Genomic DNA, 22,813 nt, shown 5'->3' with positions numbered 1-22,813 from the left:
GTGCACCCAACTATATAAGACAAATACTAATGGACATGAAAAGTCATATATTCACTAATACAGTAGTAGTGGGGGACCTTAATACTCCACTCTCACAAATAGATAAATCAACTTGACGAAAAATATGTAAGGAAATACTAGAACTCAATCAAACTCTTGAACAAATGGACTTAACATATGTTTACAGAGTTTTCCACCTTACAAAATCAGAATACACATTCTTTTCAGCTAAAAATCGGTAGTTCTTCAAAATAGACCACGTACTCACACATAGAACATGTTTAAGTAAGTGCAAAGGAATTGAAGTTATCCCTTGTATATTATCAGACCATGGTGCGATGAAATTGGAGATCAATAGGAAAAGAAACCACAAAAATTACACAAACACATGGAAATTGAACAACACATTTCTGAATAAGCAATGGGTAACAAAGGAAATTAAAGAAATCAGACAGTTCCTACAATTAAATGACAATGACAATACAACATATTGGAATCTATGGGACACAATGAAAGCAGTCCTATGAGAGAAATTCATAGCAGTGAATACACATATTACGAAAACAGAGTGAGCCCAATTAACCTGATGGTGAACCTCAAGCTTCTAGAAAAAGAAAAGCAGGACAAACCCAAAGCTCATACAAGGGAGGAAATTATAAAGATCAGGGCAGAAATCAATGCAATGGAGATGAAGCGAATGATATGAAAAGTCAATGAAGCCAACAGTTGGTTCTTCAAAAGAATCAATAACATTGGCAAACCCTTAGCCAGACTTCTCAGAAAAAGGAAAGAAATGGCCCAAATCCATGCCTTTAGGAATGAAAAGATTGAAATCACAACAGACTCAGCAGAAATCCAGAGGATCATCAATACCTACTTCCAGAACCTATGTGCCAATAAGATGGAAAACACAGAAGAAATGGACAGATTCCTAGATACATATGAATTACCAAAGTGGAACGAAGAAGACCTACAAATTCTAAACAACCCAATGTCAACCAATGAAATTGAAAGCGTAATTAAAAACTTATCAACTGAGAAAAGCCCAGGTCCTGATGGCTTCACCACTGAATTCTACAAGACATTTAGAGAGGAACTACTGTCACTACTGTTTAAACTCTTCAATGAAATTGAAAAGTAAGCAATATTCCCAAATTCATTCCTGGAAGCAAGCATCACCTTGATCCCCAAAGCAGAGAAAGACCCAACCGGAAAAGAGAATTATAGGCCAATCTCACTAATGAACATAGATGCAAAAATCCTTTCTAAGATACTGGCAAATAGAGTGCAGAAGATCATCAAAAAGATCATACACCCTGAACAAGTGAAATTCATCCCAGGGATCCAGGGATGGTTTAACATACGCAAATCAATGTACTACAGTATATCAATAAAGCCAAAGACAAAAAACTTATGATCATCTCCATAGATGCAGAAAAAGCATTTGACAAAATCCAACAAGCATTTATGATAAAAACCCTACAAAAAAGTGGAATAGATGTTCTCTACCTCAATCCAATAAAAGCCATCTATGAAAAACCAACAGCCAATATCATACTAAATGGTCAAAAACTGAAATCCTTCACACTAAAATCAGGAACAAGCCAAGGTTGTCCACTGTCACCACTCTTGTTCAATATAGTTTTGGAAACATTAGCCATGGCAATTAGACAAGAGAAATAAAAGGAATAAAGATAGGAAATGAAGAAGTCAAATTGTCATTATTTGCTGATGTCATGGATACTCTATAGAGAAGACCCCAGGAGCTTCACCAAAAGTCTTCTAGAGGTAATAACCAAATTCAGTAGAGTAGCTAGAAACAAGGTCAACACACAAAAATCAATAGCTTTCCTCTACACAAACAATAGACTCACTGAGAGAGAAATAGGGCAAACAATTCCTTTCACAATAGCATCCAAAAAACTGAAATACCTAGGAATCAACCTAATGAAAGAAATCAAAGACCTGTTCTCTGAAAACTATAGCACACTGAAAAGAGAGATTCAAGATGATATCAGAAAATGGAAAGACAACCCCTACTCCTGGGTAGGAAGGATAAATATAGTGAAAATGGCCACACCTTCAAAATTGCTATATAGATTCAATGCAATCCCAATTGAAATCCCAGCAGCATACTTCACGGACCTTGAGAAAATAATCCAAAAATTCATTTGGAACCAGAAGAGACCCAGAATAGCAAAAGCAATTCTATGCAATAAAGACGAGGTAGGGGGTATCACTCTCCCCAACTTGAAACTGTACTACAAAGCTACTGTGATAAAAACAGCATGGTACTGGCAAAGATACAGACCTGAGGACCAGTGGAACACATTAGAAGATGCAGAAATAACTGCAGAGACACTCAGCCACCTCATCTTCGACAAAGGAGCCAAACACCCTCACTGGAGGAAAAATAGCTTCTTTAAAAATGGTTCTGGAAAAATTGAGTTTCAATTTGCCAAAGATTAAAGCTAGATCTGTATCTCTCACCATGTACTAAAATCTAAAATTGAAATATATTAAGGATCTAAATATTAAAATACAAACGCTGAATCGCCCAGAACAGAGGTTAGGTAGAGCTCTTGAAGACATTGGTCCAGGAAAATATTTTATGAACAAAACCTCAGTTGCCCGTGAACTAACACAAACAATCAGCAAGTGGGATCTCTTCTTATTAAAAAGCTGCACAGCAAGAGAAACCAGCAACTGTGTGAAGAGACAACCCACAATGTGGCAAAAAAATTTTTACCAGCTGTTCCTCAGACAAAGACCTACTATCTCAAATCTATAAAGAACTTAAAAAAATCACACCTCCCAAATTTAAAGACCCAATCTGAAAATAGTCATCTGAAATGAACAGACATTTCTCAGACAAAGAAGTAGAAATAACAAATAAACATATGAAAAAGTGTTCAACATCACTGGTCATTCAAGAGATGTAAATGAAAACAACACTGAGATTTCCCCTCACTCCAGAAAAAATGCATGCTATCATGAAATCAACCAGTAACATGCTGGTGGGCTGTGGGGAAAGAGGAACCCTGCTCCACTGCTGGTGGGGTTGTAGACTGGTGCAACCACTGTGGAAATCAGTATGGAGATACCTCAGAGAACTAAGACTGGAAATCCCATTTGAGCCAGCTATTCCCCTGCTGGGTATCTTCCCCAAAGAATTAATAGAATCATACCACAGTGATATATGTGAGCCCATGTTCATAGCAGCACAATTTGTAATAGTTAAAACTTGGAAACAGCCCAAATGCACATCAATGGAGACTAGATAAAGAAAATGTGGTTTTATAATAAAATGGAGTACTACTCAGCCATAAAAAATGAGAAATTTATAGCTAAATGGATACAAATTGAGGCAATACTCTTAAGTGAAATAAACAGGACACGTGTAAATACCAAATAGTTTCTCTAGTATGAGAAACTTAAAGTGTAAATAAGGACCAATGGGTATAATAAATAATGTGAAATAGGAAGAAAAGGGGCAAAGGGGCAGGGGAAGTGGGTGGGGTGGGGGAAAGGAAAGAAGGGAATGGAATTAATATGAGAAAATGAAAAAATGGAAACAAAGTCTTTGTAAATAGGGAGGGATGGAGGACTTGAAGGGAGGGCAGGGGAATGGGGAAAAATAAGAACCAAGAGAGATTATGTAAAGGTTCAAATTTCCAATGATGAATGTCATTATGTTGTATACCTAAATTGTAACAATAAAATAAAATTTTTAAAAAATCTTTAAAATTTTTTCCACATTTGATCTACTTTGTTATGTGATAATAGTTATCCTGAAACTATGTGCTTATTTCTCTTCTGAAATTCTGAAAGAAATCATTTTATACTAAAAAGTAAACAAGGGCTGTTGACAGCCAACTATCCATCCATATTTATATTCTCCAGAATCATCTAATTTTTATATTCTACCTCCTGTCTTGCTTGAAAGTAAACCCAGAAATACATTTTTTCCTTGTATAGCATATTTCTATAGCATACAATATATAGCATATTATAGCATGTAAATTCAGTTTTATAAGTCCATTTTAAAAATATTTTACATCAAAAGAATTGTTTTAGCCTTTAGATTTTTGCTTATAACACTATATGTCATGAAATATTTTCAAATTTGTTCCACACACCAGCACTGAGATAGATATTATTTTACAGATGAAGGAATAGGCTTAAGGAGAGTAATTACATAGGCTGGATTTTAGCTAGAGGTCAACTACTGAGTTATGGAGCCAGGTCTTTGGTTTCTAGTAAGTCTTTCAATTATCCTGAATCAATGAAAAGAATATTTTAATAATACAAATAACATTGGTTAAGGGCAGAAATTTTTGAAATGGGCAGAACTAAAAGGAATATTGAAATTCCACACTCATAATTCAATACTCAAAAAGTTAAGTACTATTTTGTATTTCCTTCCAATCTTTTTTCATCTGTACTTCATTTTACATAATTGAATTGATAATGTATATACTAATATTTGTTATTTATAATGGCTGAATAAAGTCCCATCATTTGAAAATGTTATAAATTACTTTCCCATGTTAGTCATTCAGTTTCGTTTTAGTTTTTCTATCTTATAAAGTTGAAATGACTATGTGCTCATTTATTTTTATCTATTTAGCATTACTCCTTAATAAAGGCCCCTTGAAGTAGAATTATTGGGTAGAAGCTCTTGCTACATACTGATAAAAAGGCAGAGATGGTCTCTTTCTCTTACTCTCTCCATCATTAATTAATTATTTCCCTTCCATATTTTTATTTTATCCTCATTTGCTTTCTTCTTTTTCTTTCTATACCCTATAATATATAGCATATTATAACATGTATATTGAGGAAAATATATTTCAAATTTCAAATTTTAAATTTGCCTCTAAAATGATACTTGTGATTGTTTTTGGTTGTACAAATACTGAATGCTCAGGTTAATTTTAAATACCCATGGATTTTATTTTCAATTGAAAAGACGGTCCGTTCTTGATGCTTGTTAATCTAGAAAAAGTTTGCTCATATAAGAAGTTGAGGGCCAGGGATTTAGCTCAGTGATTTCTCCACCTGCTGCGCAAGCGCAAGGACCCGAGTTCCATCCCCAGTACCAAAAAAAAAAAAAAAAAAAAAAGTTGAACTTTGCAGCAAAATTTTCCTTCTTTGTATATGAGTAGCAGGATACTGTTCTTTCACAGAAATTCCAAACTTGGGGGTGGGGTTAGTGAATCTCATCTTGAATGTAATACAGTATCTGACTGTAGTTTACAAAGTCCTTTTTCTTCTCTCAAAGTTAAGTGCTCAAGCTGAAAAGATTCACTGAAAGGGACACCCCGCCCCTAGTCATGTAGTGTTATTGAAAAGGAGGGAAAATTCTGTTCCATTTTGTTCTATAGTCCATCCAGGTGGTTTTCAGTAACACTGGAGATTTCCTGTTATCTTTTCTTACTCTTAAGGCCAAATAGCATTGAAAACATATTAAGATTTTCTTTTCCAACCAGACTTCCAAAAATTCAGTTTCCTTTTTAATACAAGGATCTTGTTAAGTGGAGTTAAAACATTTTCTCCAGGGCCTCTGTATTAATCAGCTTTTCTGAAGCTAACACTCAGTTTCAGGGAGGAGAGGTTTAATTTGGCTCATGTATCCAGGTTATTCAGTTCATGGTCAGCTGGCTCCAAGGCAGGAACATCAGGACAAAAGAGTGTGTTGTAACAAAGCTGCTTAATTGATAACTGTGGAAAGCAGAGCAGAGGAACAGTGCCAGAGAAGAAGGGGCCAGGGATCAGATTTAGTAAACAGGGTCACACCTCCACGACTTACCCAGACATGCCCAGAAGTGTGCTTTATCAATCCCTTAGGTGACTCCCAAGCTAATCAAATTGACAAACCTGTCACATCCTAACACCTGTCAACTTGACACCCCAAAATAACCCCTTGAACCATACTTAATATCCAAATAAACAAAAAAAAGTTAATAATTCCACCTAGTACAATGATCTTGCATTTAATTGAAAATATCCTTTCCTCAAAGTCTCAAAAATTCAGTTTTTTGTAAAAGTCTTCTCTGAGTCTCAAGGCAAATTTTTAACTATGAACCTCTTTAAAATTCAAAAAGTAAGTTACATAATCCAGAAGAACAGAAAAGATTTAGAACAAAGCAAGACTGAAACCCAGTAGGTCAAACATTAAGTTCTGTACCTCAGGATCTGGAGCAGGTGTTAGTGAGATATGAGTTCCAGAGGGCTTGGGTGGCCTCATCTGTATGGCTTTGCTGGTTTCAGCCCACATGGCTTCTTTCTTGGGCTGGCTCTACTTGATGCCTGGGGCTTTCTTCTACCAATAACCCACATTCCTGGCCTTTCTGACTTCTTGGGGGTATCCACTGCACCTTCATTTTCATCCCCACAGCTTCACACATCCACTCTCAGGAGCACATTGCCAGGCCTCCCAGGCCTTCCTTTGAAATCTGAGAGGAACATCCAGGATCCCACAACTTTTTCATTCTGCAAGCCTGAATAACCAGCATCATATCAATAATGCATGGCCTACTATCAGCACAAGCAGTAGCTGGCCTGCCTTGTACCATGACTGCATTGGACTCTGAATTCTTAGATGGTTGAGTATAGTGAAATGAGTCCCTGAGAACCAATTCTCTATGCAATCCTCCTTGAGCGGTAAACCCAGGGTGTCTCTCTTCTCAAATGGAAGGTTTACACTTTTGCATCCTTGAGCCTGCAATGGGTGGGGTCTTGCTGATTTCTAAAATGCCCTCAAGACATGTTTCTTCTTGTCCCTGTTCGAAGTACTTGTATTCTTTTTAATGATAATGATATCTTCAGCAACCACATACCTCCTTTGCTCCTATCTGTATGTGTGGCTCTTTTTGGGCCAAAATTTCAGTTTTTTAAAAATTTCTGCTCTGATGGGATAAAAGAGGCAGAAAGACACAGTGAAGTTCTCTTGTTGTTTTTGCGGTCTTCCGCTGCCATGAACTGTTGCCCCTCTTGTTGCCTTTGCTGTCTTGTGCCCGCCATGTTGTTTCTCCTCTCTGATGCCTGTTTACAATCCCTGCCTTGGAGCCAGCTGATTATGGACTGAAACCTCTACAAACTGTGAGCCAAATAAACTGCTTCCCCTCTAAAAAAAAAAAAAAAAAAAAATTCTGCTCTGCATTTTGCCCCTGATATTTACTATAAATCTGGCTAAAAGCACGCAATAGCTGAAATGTTGAGTCGCCTTAAAATTTCTCCCACCAGATCAATGAGTCCATTGCTCTTAATCATAGTCTCCCACAAAGGCTCAGGACATGGGCAAAATGTAGACTTTTTTTTTTTTGCCAGACTGTAATATACATAGTCTGTAGTCCAATTGTCAACAGAGTCCTCATTCCCAACTTTTAACCTCTTGAGCCTGGCCATTACTGTCCACATTCCTATTAGCATTGTGATCTTCTGAGGTCTAATCAGAACACCTACTAAGCCTAACTTACAGCATGCCAAAGCTTTCCTAGTTAGCATCTCCAAACCTTTTCAAACTCCTGCAAACCACTTCCAAAGGCTTTTGAACCACATGAGCATGTACAGTCCCAGCAACAGCCCCATTAGTCTGTTTTCCCATTGCTGGTCAAAATACCTGACACTTCAAACTTAGAAGAGAGGTTTATTTGGCTCACAGTTTCAGAGGGTCCAGTCCATGGTAAGCTGGCTCCAAGACAGGAACATCATGGCAAAAGAGTGTTACAGAGAAAAATTGCTTAGCTCATGATGGCTGGAAAGCAGAGTAGGGGAATAGTGCTAGAGAGGAAGGGGCCAGGGACCATGGATGGTATCCAAGGTCATACCTCCATTACCCATCCAGACATACCTAGAAGCGTGCTTTACTAATCTGGTAGGCATATCTTAAGTTGGTAATCATGATTAATGGTCACAGTTTCATAGACACTTGTTCAGTTACCTTATGAAATCTTTTTTTTTGTTGTTACCAGAGATTGAACTCAGGACCTTGTGCTTGCAAGGTAGGCAGTGGCACCACTAAGCTAAATTCCCAGCCCTACCTCATGAAAACTTTGCTAAATAAACTAGTGTTTGCTGATATTCTTTATTTTCAAGGCATTCAGACAAATCCATTTCTCCTGAAAGTCACCTTTCAGCTCAAACACTGTGGTTGAGAATTCTTACTAGGCTAAGTCACCTGATTTATCTATATACCAAATCTTGAGAATTTATTGGACTAAGCTCCCTGATTTATCTATATATCTATATACTATATAGTTATTGATAAAATCTGCTGATATCAAGCTGAATAGAAAAGCTATTGTTTATCAGTTTATTATACAAAACTCTTCATCATTGTAGGAAGTAATGAAAACTATTTTCCTTTAGGTTTATTGACTGAGAGCTTGCAAATTAGTCTGACAAAAGACAGAGAAAAGGCATACAAATCTTATTTTATCCTAATATTTATGTAACATGAGAGCTTTCCATGAAAAGAAGTGAAAAATCAAAGAAACAAATAGACATAAAAGATTATATACAAAGAGCAATAAATTGTGGATATGTGACAAGACTCCTCCACCCACCCACCAAAACAAAGTTTTTTAAACTTTTAAAGGGCTGCAACCTGTGGACAGGTAAATACATGGGGTACTTAATGGAAGGCAAGGGTTAACTTTGGAAGGTATGTTTGTGTAGGTCCATCTCAGTGCTATCTTTGTCTTTTTGTGGCCATAAAACTGTCCCAGGAGAGCGAATATATGGCAGTCCTCATAATCTCAGAATTTTCTACTTCTCAGATAAGAAAAACTCCAAGAAGGCTTCTTTCTGTAACTGCTGAATCTCAAATGTTTCTTGCTTGAAACAAGTAGCATATTTGGCAGTAGCATATTCTCATCCCCTTCAACATCATGTCATGTGTCAACACTATTTCTACTTACTCTTTTGAAAGTAGAATCTTTTAAATTTATAATGCTGCACCATATCCTAGCTTTCTCACTATAATTTTACATGCTAGCTTTATGAAATTTTTGTGTGACTTTTCCTTTTATGAACAATTAGTTCTGCTAATAAATAAATTACTATGAACCATTCCATTGAATGATTTTTTAAAAAAGAGCTTTCCTCTCTGAATTTCCAACATTCATTTAAAAGAATCAGCACCTTTTCTATCAAAAGACTGTGGTTTAAGTTCTGTTCAAACTCTTCAGAACCACTACTATATTTTTTAGTTGTTTGACATCTAACATAGAACATACCAGCTTTGATTATCAGTCCACTGACAGTTACTCTATTTCATTGGCAGGTAACTTATTCACCCTGTGTTCTGGGGATTGAACCCAGGGCCTTCGCAATGAACTACATCCCTAGCTCATTTATTGATTGATTGAGACAGAGTTACATTCACTATGTTGCCAAGTTGCCCAGGCTGGGTTCAAATTTAGGATCCTCCTGCCTCAGCTTCCCAGAGTGCTGGAATTACAGGTGTGTACTACCATGCCTGGCTTGCTATTTTTTAATGCATATGTACATTGTACTAAATGACACAGAAGGTTGTAATTAGCTTTAATCAGAGTTGCCCATAGGTGTAAGCCAGAAGGTTGCTCTTCCATCTCATATCTTTTCCTTTAAAGTTGCCATTTCATAATCCCAGCACTTGGGAACTTGAGGTAGAAGGATTCAGAGTTAAAAGCCAGGCTTGGCTAGAAGTCCTATCTTTTAAAAAATGCCATATTGGACTACCAAACTTAAAAAAAAAACCCACTTTAATATAAAAGTGAAAGGATAGTAAATACTAGACAAGAAAATCTCAAGTTAAAAAATAAGCCACTGCAGGGGACTGCAATATTGATTATGCCCCAAAGCCAGCTGTAAAGAGTTAACCCCACAATTGGCTTTACAGAAGGGAGTACGATCAACGAAAGCCTACATGCTGGGGTCAGAGTAACTTGCACCCAAATTCCATTCCTACAATTAAAACCTTCTGACTAGAAGGACAATGTTCTAATTACAACCATATATTTTGTCTATTTTGTTCCTAATTCAAGAATGCTTTGTTTTACCCTTCATGAGCCTTGCTGACATTAATTTCCATAGAAACTGCATGATTGTGTGTCCTCACACATAGTTCTGCCCTTGCACATAGCTCACCTTTACCCCAACTGATTGCCAATAAAAATCAGTGGCTTGGACTGGCCAGCACCTTTGTCAGTTGCACCAGCATTGGTTGTCCTCGCACCCCACTTTCTGTCTCTCTTAGTTCTGTCTCTTATGTTTTTTTTTTCCCTTGGGCCTATGTTGTACATTGGCCAGGAAACTGGAGCCTACTGAAGAAGTTTCCAGTAAAGTTTTAGGGATTCCCAGTAAGTCACAATGCAATTCACTTCTTTGTCCTGTCCTCTTTTTTGCAATACTTACAACAGCAAAGTGGGGGATGGGTAGCTGAGTCATAGTGAATTAAAATTCCTTCTTTAGAATGAAAAATTCCAGTTTTCTAATTGGTAGAGCTGATTGGGGGTAATCAGTCAGTAATGTGTAGGAGGAGATGGGGGAGTTGAGGTAATTGAGAATGGAAAGGGTCTTTGCTTCTTCTTACCACCCTCCTTCAGTAATGCTTACCAATTATCAAATTGTTATTAGATTTCCTTATACAATATAAAAAACTAAACATGAACTCAACTAAATGAACATTGTCTTACCGCACCCTGTGAATAGGTTGTTTGGTCATCATGCTTGATATGCTAGGTTCCAAATTTTGTTTTCAGTCATAGTATTGGGGTTTTTTTTTTTTTTTGTACTGGTGATCAAACTCAGGATCTCATGCCTGTCAGACAGGCACTGTGCTGCTGAGCTACATCCCCAACCCTAATCATAGTCTCTTGTGGCCACTAGGAACACCATCTTGCAGAATCCCAGGGTCCCTGGCAGCCTCACTTGGAAAATTATTTAGAGATAGTGCAGTTGGGTAGAAATTATTTTATTGATGTGGTCAAGAAAGGCCTCTATGGAGAAGTGACTTCTGAATTGTGACCTAAAGGATATGAACCATCAGGACACCCCAATTTACTTACTCTCCTGTTTCTTCTGAAGTTGTTTTTGTTCATCCTTTTTACTGTTTTGTGGTAACAAAATATTTCTGTGTGTTGAAATGAATTCAAAACTGTTGTGAACATGTACAAGTCTCTATTACTCAAAAATTACTGATGTTCTAGCCAAACAGGAAAGCTCCAGTATTTAAGCAAGTACCCAAATAATCACTGTACTTGTTTGGTTCAACTGTTTTTTATTGTTGTTTTTTTTTTTTTTTTACCCCAAGTTGGGATAACAGGTATGGGCCACCTGGATGATGCTTTTTAAACTTGTGCGTCACTGCTACCACTCCAGCATAATCACATTGTGATGGTGAAACCAGGATCTAGAACCTGGGTATAGAGGTGGGTTTACTCTAGAATTGCTAATTGGCTAGAAACTCTGTCTTCAGTACAAGAAAAAAAAAATGAGGGCAGAGTTCATATTTTGTTGTCCTTGCTAGCAAATAGTTATATAAAGAGTCATTTTTAGGATTAAAACATTCTCAAAATCATAAATATAACTACCTATAGCTCTATACCAGAATAGTTAGTATACATGCATAGTGATGGGATGTAAGGATCTGCTCTGCTTTCTGATTTTTTGCTGTTCGAGCAACAGAATCTTCTAGAACACAAGTATCTGGCACCTACTAAACCCCATAGAGAGCACTGGACACCAAGAGAATGATCAGAGGCACTTAATTAAATGGCTTTTAATCTGGGTACAGGCAAGCCTCTAGCCTATTTTCACTTATAGAATAAGACTTCAATAAACTAGGTAAGAATAAGCTCAATTCCTCTCATAAGACAGAAGAAAATTAAAAAATCTATAGGTCATTCTTGCAGTTAGGATTTCTTCTAATCATGGGTGTGGGTCCTAAAGAAAATGTTTCGCTGGTGTGTTGGGGAGGGGGGCATGTGAGAAAAACAGGAATGTCTGCTATTACAGAGCAGTATGAATGAAATGTTTTAAATTACTCCCTCCTCTCTAAAAAACAACCAACCTTCCCAGACAAAACCAAGAACTTGATCTAAAAACCAAGATGACAGAATTATAAAATCAAATATTTTAAATTGCTAGCTCATTCTCTATGCAAAACCAAAATCATATTAAACATTTTTTTGAATCTTTCAAGTTATCATCATCAAGAATCACTTTCTTGTGATTTAACCAGGAATAGTCTCAGCATCACAAGGACCAACCTTGACCTGTCTGTGGGTCCTGTGGACTAGGACCAGGAGTGCAAATCAACTTCTTCCTCATAAGAACTGGCCCCACACAGAGGTCCTTATTCTACCAATACTGGTGTGTGTAGGACTTTTGAACACCCTCTTCTATTAACTACCATAACCATATGAGTTACCATCATAGAACACTTTACAAATAGAAATGCTTATCAACCTGCTTTAAAAACATTTTAACCTCTGATTTTTAAAAATTCTTAGGATGTACTTAAGTGTTATAGCTATAGAATGTACAATTAGTATTTTAATAATTATTTGCACCCTTGGCTATTTGTCCAGCTGTACTTAAGATATATTTTGTTGAGCAATGAGAAACTGACATTTAACATTCATGAAGAGTCAGGCAATAAGTAGATGAGTTAACCATAAAGAACTTATTAATATATTATACCTCCCTGCCCCATTATGGTAATTTGTGATTCTACTGTCTACTGTGCTCCAAAAGAAGTCTTAAAAAATCTCAATATGTTGATCATTTTAGCTGGTAGTTTACTTCTATTACCTGATCTTTAGTAGAAAGTCTTTCTTATTTAAGGATAGCTGCAGTAGAAATAGGGTCTCTTATTAGACTTTCAGGATGAAACAGCAGAGAAACTACTTATGATCAAACATTTAAAAATACTTATATGGATCTTACAGGAATTTAATGAGAATTGCAGAATTCATTTTTTTGTCATTGGTTTTTAATAAATTTTGATTCCATCCCCCCTCACCCGCCTCCCCTCCATATTTACAAAAGCTTTGTTTCCATGTTTTCCATTTTCACTTCCTTGTCCCTTCCTTCATCCCTCCCTCCTCCCTTGTTCTCCTTCCCATTTGAACACTTTCTTCCCATTTTCCAACATCAGAATTCATTTTTTAAGCTGTACCATTTTGCATTCTGTATCTTGCTCAACAGAACGGCAGTTGACACCATTTATGAAGTTAGAAAACTAGTTCTCTTCAGATAAATGGTAATGGTGGTAAATTCAAACTTCTGCATTGTAGGCAGCATAATGGATTCCCAAAGATGGCCCTGTCTTAATACTCAGAATCTATAAATATGCCGCCAGGGATTTAGCTCAGTGGTTCTGCCGCCTGTCTTGTAAGTGCAAGGTCCCGAGTTCAATCCCCGGTACAAAAAAAAAATAAAAAAATAAATAAATAAGTGATGGGTCTGTTTTATGAGAACTTAGTTAAGCTGTTCTTGTATTTTCTTTGTATCACTCTTCTCCTCTTACCTTATATGACAGAGATCAGAAGGGGTCATCAATTTATCTATTTTCCCAGAAACAACAGCACACTGAAATTCATAGGATCTGATTTCAGAAGTGTTACCTTTAATGGTTTCTAAAAGTATAACTCTTAAAATCTTATGTTAGCTTACACTAGGAAAAGGTACCAACCACCACCTCCCCCAAAAAATAATAGGGCAAGAAAGAGAATGAAAGGGAAACTGAGCAAGAGACGGCAAGTTTACACTAATGTTCACAAGCAAACTTTGGGGCATTTTCTATCCATAGGAAAGAACACAAGACAGTTTTATCCCATGCTTGAGCTGATGTATTTATCTGCCTACTTCCTGAATTTCCCAAGGTGTGTAAATAAGGAAAAACAAATTCCTAACACAATTCAAGCAACCTTTTCTCCTATGACTTGACTTTAGGCTTTTGTCTTGAAATAATTCCTTCTGGAGAAAACTGTGTTGGGCAAAGTTCTTAGGGACTTCAAAAAGGGATATATCATTCCACAATTCCAAGTGACATCATTCACTGTATTAAATATCCCCTATAATGCATGTGAGTGGCTCCCCCTGCTGGTGTGCAACTGAGTGGCTCTGGATTTAAAGTCTTGATGCCTTCAGTATTTCTTCAAACCCTCTTTGCTCTCTTGGACTCCCCTAAATACTGACTATAGTCAAAGCACAGAAGACACAGGTTCATTAAAGACTGCCAATATTCCCACCTCAACGATAACACAGGGGAAATTGACAACATGCAGTAGATATGTACATACAGTAGATGACTCAACATACAGTAGATAGGACTAAAATGCGTTCCTCTACCCTTTTCCTCTTTAGAATTTAGCAGGGCTGGAAAGGCTCAATTTTTATTTCCATACTCAGATTTAGGCTTCCTTAAAGCCTAAATCACATCTTTCTCTTCTTCCCATCTTCAAGCAACCATTACTACTTGAGAATGTAAATTACAAGGGTAAGAAACATTTAAAAAATAATAACATTTTGCCCATATTTCTCTTAACTGCATTTACTATTATTTGGAAATGAAAAATGAGAATAGAAAAATATACATACTTTTACCTCATATTGGTTTTCAAACTTCAGGAGCATGTATCACTAAATAGGGTCCACTCTCAATGCACACAGGTAAAATAAATTAGAAATACATAGAACTTTGTTTTTATTTCATGAGTCATTTTTTTCCTTAGGTAGTATAGATTAACATGCAAGTAGTAAAGAGTAATGAGGCAGAATTAAAATAAAAATTTGTTTCAACCATTCATCATTGTCATTGCTTCTGTAAACTGTCCCTTTGAATTGTACAGATAGAATATCTATAAAATATTTTTCAATGCTTCTTTCAGATCATATTTAGGCAGTTTCTTCTTTTTTGGTGCTAGGGAAAGAACGTGCACTTTACCACTGTGCTTTAAAGTTTACTTTTAAAGCCAGGGATTTAGCTCAGTGGCACTGCACCTGCTTTGAAAGTGCAAGGTCCTGAGTTTAATCCCCTGTAACCCCAAAAAAGTTTACTTTTAAAAGGTTTCCTGGTGGAAAAGTTAAACATATTTCTTAACTTTCCCTCAGTGTGATTAGTTTTCTAAAACACAGGAAATATACTGGGTCAGCATGTCTCACTGGTGCTCACATTCAGTAACTCAAATTAGAACCAAAACATTCTTTAGTCTTCTACAAGAATACTGAACTTAAGTTCTTGCAACGCTGATATAGTTTTATTTTTTAACATAATTATTATAAGGGCAACCAATAAATATTAGATTTAATATGTATGGACTTTTGCAATTGTATTTCACAATAAAAATTAAGAATAGTTGAGTGCTCATTTCCGTAATGGCTTCCTTAAGCCTAACCTGACCCTTCACTAAATACAAAATTTCTAATATGGCGTATTACTTAAGACCTGAGTTTCATTTTGTAGTAAATTGCTGGCTTCTACTTAATATCTGTTGCAGGAAGAAGCTGGCTATTTACACCGGACCTCATATTTGCTAAAATTCCCTTCTGGTCATAGTCTAATAAGGTACCTTAGAAATTTGAGAATGGGAGAGGGAATCCAGCTGAGGTGTGGCCACCCTCCTTTGACCAAAGCAGTTGTGGTTATGTTTTCCATACCAAATGCCTGTACTTTTCTTTGAAGAGTGCAACTAAAATAGTTTATATACCACTGATTACATATCCAAAATTCAGGGTTTATCATTGCAGTGTTCAAGCCCTAATACACTGAAAACAATGTAAGGAAACAGATTATTATCCTTCCAATACACCTACTAGCATATTTCTCTTTACATTCCAACGTAACTTTATAGGCCCATGCAGTAGTTTGCTTCCTGATGACCTCCAAGGAGTCTTAATTCTACTTGATCAAGTTTTACAATCAGAATATTTGTTTGCTTAAGTACTGGCATATGAAATCTCTAGTTTTTACTAAATAGAATATTCTGCATCTAACCTTTTTTTTTTTTTTCCTTCCAAATTAGTCATTTTGGAGCTTTGTTCAGTATTCTTACTGGATAAACAGCAAAGACAAAGAAAACGAGAAATTTAAAAATATTTTCCGATAACTTTTTAAGGAAGGAAACAAAATACATGGAGAGGTTTTTTGTTTTGTTGTTTCCCTTTCTCTTTTTGGCAGTGCTAAAAATGAAAGCCAGGGACTTGCATACCACTCCACCACTAAGCTACATCCCAGCCAAAAAGTGGAAAAATCTTAAAACTGGAAAAAAGAAAAATAAGAGTGCTTCTAGCTGGACAGCAACTAAGTTGTATTACAGACATCAAGGACATGTGAACAATCTAGTATAGTTATTTTCCCGGGGAATAGTTTTGGAAAAATAAGTGATTTGATAATCCCTGTATCCATCTATTTATTTAAATGGTAGAAAGTAAATTTCTTTTATTCTTCAATCACAGAAAACATTTTCTTGAAAATCATATAGAAATTGATATCCACAGATTTGCCAATGTATAGAAAGGGGCTTTAGAATTTATCATAATATTTGAGGACAAAACCCACAAATTTCCCTTAAACTACTGTAGTAACACAATACCCACAGGCCTGACCTGGAGCTCGATGTCTGCTTTGGTTACCTTCTCATTGCCATTAATTCAGGAATCCAAATTGCCAGCAGAAATCTGTACCAAGAAAAGCTGCTTTTAAGAGGGAAAACAGTGGCTCTTTCACAATTTTTAATTGGAGCAAACTTTTGATATATGTATCAGACCTCAGAATTACACATATTCTTCATATTCTTGAAAATTATCCACAGCCAGTGGCAGTAGTGGCAAGCCCCCAGAATTAGGGTAAAAAACTTATGGCAATACTATTCTGCAGCAGACTAACTTTACCATTAGAAACAATTGAATTTAGCATCAAGAAAAATGAGCCTAGGGACATGTCTTACCTCATTAACTTAAAAGAATCAGTGTATCTTGAGAATCTATTCACTAAATTGTAAATTATTCAAGTTTTTTTGTCCTTTTATAAACTTCAAATGCTCCCATATGTGACGACTCACTAAAGAATATTCAGGACATATGAGTATATGGAGAAGGACTAATAACAAATAGAAGAGCTTCTGAAGTGACTCATTTCAAGGGGCTTTGGGACAATGTTATGCTAAGTGGTAGAAAATCACATTGTTTAGGTGTTTTTTCAAAATTTTCTGCATAGACAGATAAGCAATACCACATAATTAAGAGCTTCAATTCTGAAATCAGACATGGATTTGAATTCTTTGACCAAATTATCTGTATTTCAGTTTCTTTATATGAAAAACTGGTTAAATGAGAATGGCCACTGATTACGGTGGTGAAGAAATGAGAACATATATGTAACTGACAAAACTATGATACACCTACACTATGCTGCATGCTTTTAATATATAACCTCTTAATCTTCACAGCTCTACAAGGCAGCTAATAGTCCCATTTTATAGATGATTAAAAGATTTATTCCTGAGGTTCCATGTCTAGTAAGAGGCAGAACCAAGATTCTATCTCAAGAATAGATCCCAAAGGCTGTTTTCTTTTGCACTATATATTTTGTTTTTCGTTTTTTTTTTTTTGGTAATGGGGATTGAACTCGGGTCCTTGCGCTTGTGCAGCAGGCGGCAAAACTAAGCTAAATCCCCAGTCCACTATATATTATATTGAGAAATTGTAAAACAGGCATTTGTTAAATCAGGGATCTTTAAATTTTGATTAACTAAAATAACTTCAGTAATCTTACGTTTTTCAATGAGTATAACAAATGTTTATAAATGAAACATTTGTTCTTATACCAGGCAGCTTCCTCCATATTAAAGGGTTAGAATTTAAAGTACTTTCATAACCTTTATGTTAACTTAAAACAAGCTATTTTAGGAAATTACCAAATCACCTAATTGGAAGTATTTCAGAAATGTATTTATTCTAATATTGGACTAATTTTTCTGCTAAGTGCTGTCCCCAAAATACACATTCTAAGTCTAAGGCAAGTGAGTAAAGTGCTTTCACAACTCATTCATGTTACTGCTTCCACAATATATGAAGGCATCTCCATTTACAGAACATGGGTATTTCATCTCTAGTATCCAATAAAATTGTCAAAAATGAATCATTTGAAAACATTATCTGATAAAATAAAAACATCCCTGATTATTTCAGTTTACACACAGTAAACTAAAATATCCTTATTATTCCAGAATTTAAAATAGGAATAAGGGCTATATAAATTATAAAATTTATATAAATTATATAAATCTGCTACTTGTATTCAATTTTCCTATTCTAATACAGCTGGCCTATAAAAGGTCATCTTTTCTCTGTACATAATCACCACTACTGCTCGGTGTAGCATTTAGTAACACCATCTAGAAACCCAGAACACAAAGATAACCAAACATCTCAGGTTAAAGTCTGAAGAAAAAAACAAAGAGAATCACCTAAGACACAGAAACAAGTCAGTAACTACTAACAGATGTAATTCAGCTGAACTAAACTTGTCTACTAGTCTAAGTATTATTCTGAGATTTATAAACACAAAATCTACTTAGATTTGAAAACTGTATCTTCCCTCTGCATAAAAAGTTGTGTATAACTATAAAAATTACCTGATTATAATTTACTGAGTAGTAGCAGAAAAGTGTATCTGCAAGATTTGGCCCTGATTTAGGGAAGAAGAAAAAAACACAACTTCTTGAAAATGCAAAATAGCTTAAAGCATTTAATATCTAAACAAACCAATCTGTTAGTAGTAGTCACAAAATATGCTTAATATAGAAACCCACATTTATGTCTTTAATAAAAAGTGTAAATTTACCTCAAAACATAAATTAACCCATTTAAAGAATCAGCATCGGTCCAAATTATGGTGAATTTTAAACTTCAAAGAAAGTACTTTATACTATTTTATCTAAAAAATGCTTACAACTTCGCATAAAAATAGTCTGAAGCAACTATTTTTCTTTTATTCTTTAACAGACATTTTCAACATTATGGGCAACATTCTTAAAACTTTAAATTTGACAGACTTAGACATTTAAATACTGCGGTCCCTTTTTCTTTGATGTGGTTTATTCAGTTAGAAAAAAAAGCATGGTAGACAACTTAATACATTTTCACCAAATTCAAAGTAGTACAAAAATTTTTAAGACTCTACAGAGCTACACATCGTACCTAATGTATCATTAAAAATAGAAGACAGTATTTTCTTTAGCAAATAAAACAGCATACTGGTACGCTGTTAATGCGTATTTTTTAACACGTACTGTTATTAAGTATTTACAACTACTTTTGTGAAGAGAACTAGAATGTAAATTTTCTGCAAAACTCGAAAAAAGCAATACAAAATTTGTGAAAGCCTGTTTCATACAAAAAGCAAGCCAGTTTTTCTCTTCAAATACTAGATATTGTATAATGATTATTCTGGACATATTATAGTAATTCTTGAGGATGCTTTAATGCTGGAGGTAAGTTTACAGGTCTTGCTTCTTCATCAAGGAGTACCAGATCTTCTATCTCATTGCCTCTATATTTTCTTTTACATATTTTTACCACCACTTTTTTCTTCAGAAACAACTTCAATGCTTCTCTTGATGCAACTGCTTTTGCATTTTCTTTGCTTTTGCCACAGCCAGTGCCCAAATACACAGACTTGCACCTCAATTCACAAACAATACTTTCTTGAGAGCTTTTATTTTGAGGCAGATCTGCCAGTTCTTTTAGTGGGACAAAGAACACATCCAGGGTGGCTTTCAGAGCCTCAATAGCTGCATTTAAGAGCTCTCCATGATTCACATTGGGACTAAAGCCACCAACAGCTACCAACTTCCATGCCACTGTTTTATACAGTCTATTGAAGAAAGGTTGCTTCTGTTTTACATCTTCATTGGTTAACTTGCAACAAGAAAATTTGACTGAGCTCTCACTTGACTGTGAAGTACTTTTAGAAGGCAACTGTGAGGTGCTACTCTGTGAGCTAATCTTAGATGCAAGCTGGGACACACTTGCTAAAGAAGTACTTTTGGAAACCAGAGATCCACTGGCCTGGGAGCTGCTCTTGGAAGCAAACAATGATGCAGCTACCTGGGAAGTGCTTTTGGAAGTTAGCAGTGATGTATTTGTTGAGCTGCTCTTGGAAGTTAGTAATGATGTGCCTGATGAGGAACTGTTTTTAGATACTGATGATGAAACACCTGCCTCTGAACTAGTTTTGGAAGTTAGCCCACCTGAAGCTGTCTCTGAACTAGGTTTAGAAGACAATAATGGCAATTCTACCTCTGAGCTTCCAGAGGTGCCCAACAAGGGCACCTCAATCTCTGAGCTGCTCTGAGAAGCTGAGACTGAAGAGCTTTCCAAAGCACTCTTTTTTGGTGATCCACTTTGTTGTCTGCAATCAGTGGTTTGAGTCATGTGACTATTCACATTACATTTCAACAATGAAGAAACAAATGTTGTTGAACCATGTTTATCTGGAGCTTCAGATTCAGAAGCTTTTCCAGATCCTGCTGTTACCTGAGAGGAAATGCTGCTGCTGCTGCTGCTGCTTTGGCTGGAAACAGATCGATCTTCACTTGTAGAATTATTCTGAGTGGAGATGCCAGAACTCCTAGTGGAGTTACCACTACTCTCTGACTTGTTGGATGGCCCTGATCTCGTTGAACTGTTTTCTTGCTGAGCTGATGTTCGTTCTGTTTTGGCAGAAATTTTTGCAAGATCTCGCTCAACTGCAGAATTGTTTTTTCCTTCTACAATTCGTTTTTTGGATGGCTCTTCTACCCCTTCTAAAAAGAAGGAAAACAGATACTTGACTAGGAATACTTCACAGATTCAGCTGACAAGACAGATATTCATTAAAAGAAAGGTACAAGGTAAAATTGTTTCAGTAGTAGTTTAAATGCAGAATAACGTCATTAACTTAATATAGTGTTAACATCATCAAACTCTAATATTAAAAAACCAATAGCATCAGACAACAGAAGACACTTCAAATTCTAAAGCAATCAAAGGAAACTATCAAATTCAGAGCCTAAAACACATAGGCAGGTAATTTATAGATTTAACATTTCAACTTAAAAGCATTATATAAATTTTGGTTAGTGTTAGCAATAATTCCTAATTATATCAAACTTATTTTCTAAACTCCTATGTATGTTCACATCTATGATCTGCTAACCATTGCTACTCGATATCCCTCTTTTCTTCACCTTGGCAACCAGTTCGTCTCTTGTTGTATGGATTGGAGCATCTGTCACTTTGATGCCTTCAGCCATACTAAGAATTTTATCCATAACTTTTTGAGAGTACCTAAAAAAGAAAAAAAGTCACTTTTTAAAAGTCAGGTTATTCTCAGCTAGTAGTTGTGGTGTGAAAAACAGGCCACAGGAACTGCATTTCCTGGTTGCAATTAAGAACGTGCACCAACTGCCAAGAACCGTTTCCTGGAACCTCAAACAAACGACCAGTCTAGGAGGCGGGTCTCTGCGTACTGACCTTTAAATCTGGTGTCCATCCGAAAAAGCATTTCCGGCTCAATGCCAACAACTCCACCGACAGCCTTCCAGATGAGAGAACCTACCGACTGCGAATTTTTGTGACTGTCTGAATTTTTGTTGGCTGCTCGCAGGGACGCCCTTCTCGCCCTAGAGGGCAGCCGGTCCCGCGCATTCCCGCGCTTCGCAACTTCCCCTCCCCACCGAGGCCGGTCCCGCGGCCAGCTCCGCTACCCAGTGTGGGGGCGGAAGACAAAAGGGAAAGGACTGGGTAGAGACGCTTCCTCACTCACCGGCACCCAAGGAAGACATGGTTAGCCCAAACCATGGAAAAAGAGATGAGCTGCTGCAACTGCCGACTGCGGATCCCGCTCTCGGCGTCTGCAGCTTCGTCTGTGTTAGCGGAAGCAACGCCGCCAGCGGGCGCCAGGTCCCCAGCGTTGCGAAGCAGAAACTCCCGGCGGTGGCGCCAGTGTTTGTCAGTCTCGCCCTCGCAGCGCAGCGCCTCCACCCAGGCGGCCACCCGTGGGTTCTGGCTCAAGTACTCCGACACCTCCTGCGCCATGTTGGACCTGCAGGACGCTGAAGGCGCGAGCAGACGTGCGCCAGGAAAGAGGCGGGGTGCACAGGGGCGAGCGGCCCTGTCACTGCGGCCTGCACCGGCGGCCCTCCGGAGAACGCCCCTCGAGAGGCCCAAACACCAAACAACAGCTACGGGAGCAGCTGAACCGCCCACTTCCGCCTACCGCCGGCTCCTTCTCTTTTATAACCTCGCCGTCGCCGCGCGCCTGCGCGTCTTTCCGGTGCGAGCCGACTCTCCCAGGACGCTTTGCGGCGTCCGGGCCACTGCGACGCACAGCCGAGCCCCGGGGGGTGGGGTGGGGGAGGCAGGCGCTGGACGCGTCCCGCCCGCTAGGGCGGGCCGCAACTGGGCTTCGCCTGTGGCGCCCTGGGCCGCGACCGAAACCCGAGCGCCCCGCTGGACGTTATGACGCTGCGTGCGATCTGGCGACTGCCCCCACCCCGTCCCACTCTCTCCTCCCTGGCCCGGACTCCCAAGTTAGGCGGCCCAGCTGCGGGTCCCGGGCAAAGTCCTCAAGGACTGCGCCCTGACAGACCTTGAGCTGCGCGGCCTGTGGGTCTCCGCCCTACGACGCTCGCTTTTGAACGGGGCCAAAATAAACAAAAGCTCGCTTCCATTTTTAAAAATTGATATGCTGGAAAACAGCTTCACGCGCTGTTTTACAGTAAACTGCCGAAGCATTCCTAAACTGTCTCGGTATAGGAGCTCGTTTAGGAATCGG

The 22,813-nt window shown here is 37.6% G+C and overlaps 1 protein-coding gene across 1 annotated transcript; it reads right to left on the bottom strand.

Annotated features, from left to right (window-relative positions):
• Positions 1-18,960: 18,960 nt before the first annotated feature.
• Positions 18,961-22,317, bottom strand: Cdkn2aip (CDKN2A interacting protein). The gene is made up of 3 exons (XM_004852982.4): positions 21,803-22,317; positions 21,194-21,324; positions 18,961-20,801 (listed from the first exon to the last, which is right to left on the bottom strand). Exons 1-3 carry the CDS (start codon positions 22,072-22,074, stop codon positions 19,453-19,455), a joined length of 1,752 nt encoding a protein of 583 aa, XP_004853039.2. The 5' UTR covers positions 22,075-22,317; the 3' UTR covers positions 18,961-19,452.
• Positions 22,318-22,813: the final 496 nt, after the last annotated feature.

This window comes from Heterocephalus glaber, unplaced genomic scaffold, assembly GCF_053883595.1.
Source record: "Heterocephalus glaber isolate CG9 unplaced genomic scaffold, H.glaber_assembly_v1.0 deba00001461, whole genome shotgun sequence".
NCBI lineage: Eukaryota > Metazoa > Chordata > Mammalia > Rodentia > Bathyergidae > Heterocephalus > Heterocephalus glaber.
The sequence above is the reverse complement of the archived record's forward strand: the minus strand, read 5'-3'. Positions and strand labels throughout refer to the sequence as shown.